The sequence below is a fragment of the Callorhinus ursinus genome, unplaced genomic scaffold (genome assembly GCF_003265705.2).
Source record: "Callorhinus ursinus isolate GAN/ISIS: 27379988/994484 unplaced genomic scaffold, GSC_fseal_2.0 scaffold62, whole genome shotgun sequence".
In the NCBI taxonomy this organism is placed as follows: Eukaryota; Metazoa; Chordata; class Mammalia; order Carnivora; family Otariidae; genus Callorhinus; species Callorhinus ursinus.
In genome coordinates this window covers 8,698,075-8,708,999 of record NW_027397124.1, presented here as the reverse complement: position 1 = coordinate 8,708,999, position 10,925 = coordinate 8,698,075, and the positions used below count along the sequence as shown (strand labels likewise).

The 10,925-nt window shown below is 42.0% G+C and overlaps 1 protein-coding gene across 2 annotated transcripts in view; it reads left to right on the top strand.

The window, feature by feature from the left end:
- Positions 1-5,579: 5,579 nt before the first annotated feature.
- The window catches only part of RAB18 (RAB18, member RAS oncogene family), a 35,217-nt gene continuing 29,871 nt past the window's right edge, over positions 5,580-10,925 (top strand). The window contains exon 1 of one of the 2 annotated variants that reach the window (XM_025885827.2): positions 5,580-5,796. In XM_025885827.2, coding sequence (XP_025741612.1) covers positions 5,648-5,796 — 149 coding nt within the window. In that variant the 5' untranslated portion in view covers positions 5,580-5,647. The remainder of the gene's footprint in view (positions 5,797-10,925) is intronic. The other variant, XM_025885825.2, reaches the window with a different exon arrangement.

The window sequence follows — 10,925 nt, the reverse complement described above, 5'->3', positions numbered from 1 at the left end:
GAGTTACAACGCTCATGTCGGTGCCTGTTAGAGCGTGCAGGTTCTGCAGGCGGCATTTCTATTCTCTTCACCCTGATGCTGAAAGGCACAGCAAAAAGATGCAGAAAAGTCAATGGCCTGAATGGGATCTCTTTCCTCTCCTGTCGTCCCTCCCTGGGGCCACTGGTGGGGGCATGTTGTGATCAGCACAGACTCCAAGGCCTTCCCCATCACACTTCCAGTCTTTCTTACTTACAGTCTCTTCCTCCATACTGGGCCTGCTCGTAGGTCATCTCAAGCTTCAGGTCTTAAGCATCTTGCCTTTGATTGAACTGATCATATTTTTTGTTAATATGGCAGAAAGAATTAATACTAATGTATGGAACCACAATAAGGTGTGTCTGAAGCCTAAGCAAGAATGATTCTTTTTTGCAGGGATTTAAGCATAATAGTGTATGTGTGGAACAGAGCACCCAGGCCAGATCATTGGTTAAGAATGTCATTGACCTGATCGTTCTGTTTTGGTGTCTTGGTATCTGCCCTGAATTTCAGAACCACAGTTCTAAAAGAGTTTGGAAAAGTTTTGTGTCCAAAGCCTACCTTCATATAAAATTCAACACGGTTGAAACCTAACTCATTTTCCTCGCTCTTTCTTTCAGGAATTTTCCTTCTTAAGGGTGGTACTAAGGCTTAAAATATTAGAGAAATGCTTGATATTTTTCTCTCCCTTTTCTTCTCCTTGCCCTTCACCAGTTGCCCCATGCAATTATCCCTTGTGTCTTTTGTAGAGAGCCTTCCATTTCTAGGCCCCCTGCCACCACTATATTCCCACCCTTTCCTGAATACTTCCTATACATAGCCAGATTTATCCATCTAAAAGATTATATTTACCTATCGTCCCAATGCCTTTGTTTACACTGAATTCATTCTGCCTGAAGCGTTGCTCCCTTCCTTGTACTGGACGTACTTTGTCAAGTCCTGCTTTCTTTGTGAGGCCTTTTCTAGTTGTTCTAAGCTTCACTGTCCAATTGCTCTGGTCTGACTTTCTGGAGCATGTGTTGTCTGTATCAATCATTTAGCACACACACACACAAATACTACTTTGCCTTATCTGTGCACGAATGCTTGCTTCCTTTCTAACAGTGCCTGATAATGGTTGTGCATTAAGAGTTATTGAGGTTTCGGGGCGCCTGGGTGGCTCAGATGGTTAAGCATCTGCCTTCGGCTCAGGTCATGATCCCAGGGTCCTGGGATCGGGCCCCACATCGGGCCCCCGGTTCAGCGGGGAGCCTGCTTCTCCTTCTCCCTCTGCCTCTCTCCCTGCTCATGTCTCTCTGTATCTCTGTGTCTCAAATGAATAAATAAAATCTTTAAAAAAAAAAAAAAGGAAAGGAGTTATTGAGGTTTCCCCCTCATATTCGAGTTAGAGATTTAAGAGACATCCCAACTTATGTAAAAAAACAAACAAGCAGGTTTACATCATTCCAATTTCCTGAGGTTGACTTGGGGTTTTTATGTTGATAATTTTTTTTTGGAGCAACTATTCCATGCCTCTATGCTAGACATTATACTAGATGTTGGAGACAGAATAATGAAGGACAGCAGTCAGTTCTGCTTTCCAGAAGCTCACATTCTGACTGGGGAACAAACAATTCAACACAATTATAATACTGTGGAGTACACCCATCATGATAAATGCATAGGCACTCTCAGAACACAGAAGAAGAACATGTAATGCCGACGTGGGAAGCCATGGAAGTCGTCGCAGAGAAAGGGACCCCAAAACAGGAACACGGAGGATGAGTAGAAGTTGCCCACGTGAAAGTGCGCGTGAGTGTGTGTGCAGGGATGGCGTGGGGAATGGGGGACAGAAGATTGCTCCAGGCAGAAGGAACGACATGTGTGGGGTCCTGGAGACAAGCAAAACTTGGTTCATTGAAACTATGGAGGGAGTTTAATTTGGCTGGAACACAGAGTACGAGGCATGGGAAAGCAAGGGATGAAGTTGGAGGGATAATCAGGGCTTGTGATAAGATAGTAAACACTTGTGAAGACAGTGAGCAGCGGACTGAAGGCCGGGTGACTACATTAGATTCACATTTTGGGAATACCACGTTGCCTGCAGTGTAGAGAATAGTTTGAGGGGACAGGAGAGCGGAGGCAGGCAGGCCAACTGGGCTGCTGAAAATAGTAGGTAATCCAGCAAAAAGTGGATGATGACCTAATCACAGCAGTGGTGGTAGAGATGAAAAAAGTGGATAAATTTCAGGGATGCTTAAGGTAGGACTGCGAGGACTAAGTGGGTGTAGGGAGTGAGAGAGAGAGAGAGAGAGAGAGGTAGACGGAGGCTAAGGTCATGCCATAAGAAGAAAATCAGGAGAAAAAGCTAGTATGGAGGAGAAGATAATGCGTTCGGTGCCAGGCACGTTTAGCTTGGCATTCTGCACCTGGGCATAGCCACGTGGAGGTGTCTTGGCAGTTATGTACCTTGACCTAACCCTCAGGAGACAAATCTCTGCCAGAGATATCACTTTGGGACTACTCCAGGCAAGTGGGGTAAGGAAGCTGTACAGGTCCTAGAAGACAGTGTGTGTGTAGAGTAGTGTGGAGTAGAAATGTGTGTAAAGTAAGTAGATAAAATCCAACTAAAACCCAAGGAACAAAAGGGTTTAAAAGAGGAGCAAGAGGATGTTATTAAAAAAAAAAAAAAAAAAGACCCGGAAAAGTGGCCCAGAGGTAGGAGGATACCTAAGAAAACACGGTGTTGCCTAAGTAGGTCAACAATGTTACATAGGATATCAATCGATCCAGGCCTGTTGTTTAGGAGAAGGTCTTTTGTTTTTATCTTGGTGTGAATACTACAGTGCAGCAGTTCTCAAACTTTTTGGTTGTATAAATGATTGTATACTCTTACAAATTATTGAGGACTCAAAAGAGCTGGTTTTGTGGCTACATCTATTAACATTTACTCCATTAGAAATTAAAATAAAACTCTAAACTATTAATTAACAAATAATAAACCTATTTAGTTAATATGTTTATAAAAGTAACTATTTTAAAACAAAAAACTTAGAGAAGAGTGGCATTATTTTACACTTTGGCAAATCTCTTTAATGTCCGGCTGAATAGAAAACAGCTGGATTCTCATATCTGGTTCTACCTTCAATCCGTTTTGCTCTCACACGTTATGTGTAGCCTCTGGAAAATTCCACTGTATTATCATGAGAGAACAAGAGTGAAAAAAGTAAATAACATCTTAAATAATTATGAAAATCGTTTCACTATTTTGCAGACTCCCTGAGAGGGAACTCTAGGGATCTGGGGACTATACTTGTAGAATCACTGCCCCAGAGACGGAGAGCTTGACAATACTGTGAGCCTCACAAATAACCTCTTGATTCCATAGTCAAAAGTAGGCAGGACAGAGTCGACTGAGGTTTCAAGGGCTATTTGCGAGAGGTTGAGGTTGCCTGTTTGCTACTATCTTCCAACGTTAGGAATGGACTCTAGAATGTTCATTCAATTAATTCATTCAACAAGTATACATTTAGGGGCACCTGGGTGGCTCAGTCAGTTGAGTGTGGGACTCTTGGTTTTGGCTCAGGTCATGATCTCATGGTCGTGAGATTGAGCCTTGTGCCAGGCTCGGTGCTCAGCACGGAGTCTGCTTGGGATTCTCTCTCTCCCTCCCCTCCTCTCCCTCTGCACCACCCCCCACTCACTCATGCATATGCTCTTCTCTCTCAAATAAATAAATAAACCTTTTAAAAAAACAAATATTTATTTAGCACATATTCTATGCCAGTAACTGTTCTAGATGCAGAGGATATAACAATGAACAAAACAGACAAAAATCGCCTTCATGGAGCTTCCCTTCCACTGGGGAAGATTACACAGTCAACAAAATAGTAAAATATATAGTATACAGGAGCATGGTAGATACTATGCAGAAGAATAGTATTTACTATCTACTATTTACAGAAGAACAAAGAGGGAAGGGATTGTTGGAAGGATTTGCAAATTTCAGTAGTAGGGACAGAGAAGGACTCATCTGAGCAAAGGCAACATTCCAGCAAAGACCTGAAGGAGGTGAGGGAGTCATTTGGTTGTCTGGCAGAAAAGCTTTTCTAGGTATTGGAAAAAATGAGGTTTTAAAATTTATTCTAAATTGTATTAATATATATTCTTTAATCAGATATCTATTGTATCTGGCATTAGCTGCAAGTATAAGAAAATAAGATCTGAGAGCTAATATTCATTTAGTGTCTGCCACGTACCAGGCACTTTGCTAAACATTATATATGAGGTTTGGTACCTTCACTAATATTTGCAGTTTAGTGAAGAAGACAAAGCCTATACATAAAATTCCTGCAGTTATGGTGTAGCAGTTCTTACGAGGAGCAGTAGTCGGTTTGAAGTTGCACCAACAGAGGTTTGTATGCACCTGATCTACCTGACATTCACATCTCTCTTTCACAGTGAACTGGCGCGTGAAGGGTACAACTCTTTAACCTAACAGAAGCTGATCCAGGAAGTTAATAATACCCGATCGCACCTTTTATAGAGCACTTGAGTTTAGTCGGTATTATTCTGAGAAGTATTGTTGCCTTTTATGAGTCGGGAAATAGGCTCAGAAGGCTAGGTCATGTAAAGCGGTTATATGGTATGTTGTGCTCTGAGCACAACAGTCAAGAGAGAATTCTTGAGGAGTTGTATGGTGCAACTTAATGTTTATTTAGGTAGCACGGGGACAGGACCCCTGAGCAGAAAGGGCTGTACTTTTTGTTGTATGATGCTGGTGGTTATATGCTTAGTGCTCAAGGGGGAGGTGAGATGTGCAGAGAGTATTAGATCATAAATCTTTTCTACCTATTTCTACTCCTAAAACTACTTTCACAAGATTTCTCTGGTGTTTATTATTCGGTTCAGTATTAACTATCAGTGAGATATACAGGCAGTCATGAGACTGTAGCAAGCAGCACATATTTGAACCTTATCAAAACTATGCAGGCTGCAGGTCAGCCCACTACAAGTTTGGTTGGCAACATTTTCCTAAAGGTATTGGATGGCTGACCAGTTAAGCTGTGTTAAATTTTCTGGAAGGTTACCTAGAGTGATTATGTAATTGAGGTTCTTCCTCTAGTGTAAAATCAGTTGGGTGGATTTATTGGTTTCTTTAGTTCCCTCCCTTCAGACAAACTTGTTTGGATCTGATCTGCTCCAAACTTTTCTCAGTACTAATGGTCAGCCTTTTGGGCTAAAGATGAACATTTTTCTGCTTCTATCCCTCATCAGGTAGGGTTGGGACCTAAATTTACGATACCTGCCTTCAAGCACAAGCTTTTCCTATTGCAATGTAGCTGTTACGAGCAGCTGCTGAAATAAAAGAGCGTTATGCTCTGCCAACTCAGCCCTTTCCCAAGTACACCACTGAAGGAGGGGTAGGTTAGGACACGGGAGGAGTAACAGCCTACCGAAGCTGGGGAAATTACACCCGGTTCTTCCCATCTGCGCTTGCGCAGGGGATGAATCGGCTCTCCGGAAAGACGCCTGGGACTCGGAGTTTGCGCAGACGCAGAGCTTCCTCAAGGCGGAACTGGGGCGACCAGGGCTTCTGCAACCTAAACACCCGGGGAGAAAGGAAGGTGGCAGAGGCGCAGCGCTGCGCATGCGCGGGCACCTCTCTTCGGTGAAGGGTGGAGAACCGGACTGGGGTGGCCAGCTGGGCTCAGAGCGAAGTGGGGTCAGGATGGACGAGGACGTGCTGACCACCCTGAAGATCCTCATCATCGGTGAGAGTGGCGTGGGCAAGTCCAGGTGAGACGGGTCTGCGGGCGGTGACGAGGGCGGCGGGGCTCTTTCTGCTTCCGTGGCCGCTGTCTGCTGGGCCGCGTCGGGAACGGTAAAGGCGGCGGCCGGTGCGGGCCGGGCTGGGGGCGGGCTGCGCTCGTTCTCCCCGGTCTCTCCGCCGCAGGGTTTTGCAGCCCCCGCCCCGCCTTGTTGTGGGTCCCTGGCAGGCCCGCCTTGTCTGGATAGGATTCCCTTTCTGTCCTACCAAATAAAAAACAATTCTGAGGGCCGCCGCTCGGCGAGCGCGGTTGCTGCCGAGGAGCCTAGGGCGTGGCGGGCGGCTTTGGGCCCGGGTCTGGCCGAGAGCGAAGCCCGGACTCGGCCCCTGGGGTTCGGGCTCACTGTCACCCTGCGAGTTGTAACTTTAGCACTTTGGTTTTTCTGTCAGGCTTTCTCTGAATACGTCGTGTTCCACACAGGAAGTTTCCTGACGCCTTGGGTCACATTCCTGGCCTATTTTGGTGCACCCCGTTGCCGCTTCTCTGTTTTCTTCTGAGTCAGCTGTGAAAGAACTCTTTGGTCTTCTGACTACTTGAGTAATTCACTTTAGTCTGAGATGCTAGAGTTTAAGCTGTGGACTTTATTCCTTGAGAATAAAGTGTAATTGTTCCTTCGCATTCTGCCACATCGTATAGAGGTGAAAGAGCAAATTAGCATTTTGTGTTTCCTTTCTTGACTTTTTCTTGAGGGAAAATAGTAGTTGACAGTGGTTCGAGTTGAGTTACCAGGTAAGAACAGGGACGCTCAGTGGGTGTTGCAAGCGGGTTGTGGTTTCATCCAAGCCTAAGAACAAAGTTCTCCAAGTCAAGTTATTCTTGCCATCTGATTATTATTATCACTATCACTAGGTTATATTCTAGGCTGTCTTGATTTTTAAACAATATTCCAATTCCGGGAGCTCTAAGTAATTTCATATTTTAGCTGTACCTGCTGATAAACTTATCTCCAGATCACTTCATCAAGTTATACTTTTTTAGATGCTTGAGGATTTGAAATTTTATTCTGTAATACGTTTTGCAATTTTATATATTTTTAAAGTATGACAATATATTTTCTAATTTTTCTCATTTAGTGTACCCAGTATATATTGGAGTGAGGGATTTGTACATAACAAGGAATAAATTAATGAAACACTGTGGGCTAGCAAAATAGTATGAGGAGCGTGGATGTGTGTGTACGTATGCATTATTTAAAGAACTGAATAGGGGGGCGCCTGGGTGGCTCAGTTGGTTAAGCGACTGCCTTCGGCTCAGGTCATGATCCTGGAGTCCCGGGATCGAGTCCCGCTTCGGGCTCCCTGCTCAGCGGGGAGTCTGCTTCTCCCTCTGACCCTCTCCCCTCTCGTGCTCTCTCTCTCTCATTCTCTCTCTCAAGTAAATAAATAAAATCTTTAAAAAAAAATAAAAAAAAAATAAAGGACTGAATAGGGCGCCTGGGTGGCTTAGTTGGTTAAGCATCTGCCTTCTGCTCAGTCCGTGATCCTGGAGTTCCGTGAACGCAGAAGCCTGAGATTGGCCCTGCGTTGGGCTCCCTGCTCAGCGGGGAGTCTGCTTCTCTGCCCCTCCCCTGGCTTGAGCTCGCTCTCTCTCTCTCTCTCTCTCTCTCTAAGAAACAAATAAAATCTTAAAAAAAATAAAGGACTGAATAAAGTACTTTTCATTCTCACTATTATATTTGAGGGTTAAAAAGTTAATATATTGAACATTGTCTTAATAGGACTTCTACAGCCTTGTGGTCTTTTTTTTTTTTTTTTTGAGATGTGACCCTCACTTAGGTTAAGGCATATGAAATTGCTGATTTTGAAGTCAAGAATGGTTGAATGTCATTTCATGTGGTTCAACCCAATACAAGTTTGGTTGGCAGCATTTTCCTAAAGGTATTGGATGGATGACCAGTTAAAGCTGTGTTAAATTTTCTGGAAGGTTAACTAGTGTTTATGTAATTGAGGTTCTTCCTCTAGTGTAAAATCAGTTAGGTGGATTTATTGGTTTCCTTAGTTCCCTCCCTTTAGACAAACTTGTTTGGATCTGATCTGCTCCAAACTTCTCTCAGTACTAATGGTGAACTTTCAGCTGCTCACTGCAAAATTTTAACACCTTTAACTACCTCTTTCAAGAAAGGATTGTGTTTAGGGAGAAAGTTGGCTTGTTTTTCTAGCTAGCTGTACATTATTGGTGCATGTTCTTTGCTATGGAAAACAACCTTGAACACTTACTCTTTCTGGATGCGATCAGAATAAATGACTCTACTAAGATAGAAGCCTATTCTTTTTAAGCTGAGTTAGTACAAAAACATTTGTCATGGATATAGTCTTAAGGGTTGTTCTGACCAATAAGTTTGTTTCTTTACAGATCTAGAGGTAATGGAAGCGAAATACCACTTGTATTTTTGCACAACAAAGGACGTCTTAAGTAATTCAAATTAGTGGGTTATTTTTCCAGTTTATTTCAGACTGTTGGAGTGTGATGAGCATGTGTGGTAGCAGCCAGGAGATCAGGATTATGAAACTGGTACTGCCACTTTTGTGACCTTGTGTGTGATAGTTGAACACTCTAGGTCTTCATTTCTTACTTGAAAAATGGGGTTGGAATAGAAATCCCTCAAACCCTATCTAATGTTAAGTGTATAAGATGCTTTGATTCTGTGGCTAGCCATGGTCAAGTAAAGAAGTAGCAAAGTGTTTCAGAAACTGGGAGGGATTACAGAGGTCTTCTGTAACCTAAATTGCTGTCCCTCCTGTGTCTCTGTGTCCTCATCCTTTTTAGCCAATTTCATTTGTAAATTAAGAAATGCAGACTATTTATGATCACACTGTTTATTTAAATTTGGTTTCCTCCAAATGATGTGGTGGTAGTTACTCCTTCCATCTACAGCTCTGCATGGAGAGTATTTTGTTCCTTTGACTTTGAAAATATGAATGCTTAAATATACATCCTTTAGAGCATTGGTTCTTAATTATTTTCTGGTTGTGGAGTCTTTAAAAAGTCTTAGTCTTTAAAAGTCTAAACGTCTCTCTGCCTAGAAAAAAAGCATAACATAGAGTTTAGAATACGTTTCCAGCTGACAGTGTACCCCTGGCTTAAGATCTGCTTATATTCAGAGCCAGTATTAAAATTCGTTGCTTTGTACCGTATCAGCTCCCTGGCTTTCCTGACAAAGTACCTTTAATGACAAGGATTATCGTAAGGATTAGCAATTATGTAAGAAGAACCGCTGGCTCAAGTGTCTGGCACATTGTTGATGTTCAATAAATAATAGCCAATACCATTGTTGTTATTTGTATTATTCTGGTATTATTATTACTACTGACACTACTCCTCTACAAGTTTCTTTTATGTAATAATGTTTACTGTGGTGACCAAGTATGGATACATATCTTTTCCATTCTTAAAATATGAGTAACTAAATTTTTAGTGAAATTTTTACTTTTATTAATTTAAAAACCTACTGTTGGGGAGAGAAGAAAATTTTTACAAGTGCAGTCTTTTAAGATTCTTGTTAGTGCTGTCACCTGACTCACGTTGGAATAAGCAAAGTTATAGTCAGGAGGGTACAGTGGTAAGTGGAAAATCTACTGTTTATTTCACTTTTGTGGTGCTGGTTTCATGGTAAACACAAGAAAGCAAAACCAAGAAAGGGAGAGTTAATCCTTCAAATACAGTTAATGACGCCGGATTTTGAATACCAAAAGGCCATTGTGTGTTTCAGTATACTCTGGGAAAAACAATCTCTAGCATCAGTAATTACAACCTACAGAAATATTTGTAAATTTTTTTTTGCATTTCAGACATCTGATAGCTATTTCCTTGATTTTATTTATTGATTTATTGATTTATTTTTAAAAGATTTTATTTATTTGACAGAGAGAGACACAGCGAGAGAGGGAGCATAAGCAGGGGGAGTGGGAGAGGGAGGAGCAGGCTTCTCGCCAAGCAGGGAGCCCGATGTGGGGCTCGATCCCAGGACCCTGGGATCATGACCTGAGCTGAGGGCAGCTGCTTAACAACTGAGCCACCCAGGCGCCCTTCCTTGATTTTATTAATGCATACAGGTCGATAGAACAGTCTTGTCCTATTGTAGGAGATAATGTGAAGGAAGATTGATTAATTTTATAAATCTAGGGCTTTAACAAAAGCTTAGATTATATTTTTGAAGAGCTTCTAATACTTGACACTTCCACTTTATAGTAAATAAATAATTCTGGGAGATATAAAATCTTAGATTATTCATATGGTGTCTTTTTTTTAAAATTCAAATTCAATTAATTAATATATAATGTATTATTTGTTTCAGGGGTACAGGTCTGTGATTCATCAGTCTTCTATAACACCCAGTGCTCATTACAACACATACCTTCCCCAGTGTCCATCACCCAGTCATCCCATCCCCTACCCCACTTCCATCAGCAGCCTTCACTCAGTTTGTTTCCTGTAATTAACAGTCTCTTATCGTTTGTCTCCCTCTCTGGTTTCTTGTTTCATTTTTTCCTCTCTTCCCCTATGATCCTCTGCCTTGTTTCTTAAATTCCTACTCATATGGTATCTTTTGCTATTATTTCATCTCTTTCTAGTTTCTTTACTATTTCTTAGGTTTAGTCCTCCTTATCTCTCACCATAACCATGGCAGTTGTCTTCGTAATTTTCTTGCATTTTTTTGCTGGCATTAACTTTTCAAAATGTAGAGCAGTCCTTGCCATTCTTTTTTTTTTTAATTTTTTATTGTTATGTTAATCACCATACATTACATCATTAGTTTTTGATGTAGGGTTCCATGATTCATTGTTTGTGCATAACACCCAGTGCTCCACGCAGAACGTGCCCTCTTTAATACCCATCACCAGGCTAACCCATCCCCCCACCCTCCTCCCCTCTAACACCCTCAGTTTGTTTTTCAGAGTCCATCGTCTCTCATGGTTTGTCTCCCCCTCTGACTTACTCCCCTTCATTCTTCCCCTCCCGCTATCTTCTTCTTTTTCTTTTTTCTTAACATATGTTGCATTATTTGTTTCAGAAGTACAGATCTGTGATTCAACAGTCTTGCACAATTCACAGCGCTCACCATAGCACATAACCTCCCCAATGTCTTATCACCCAACC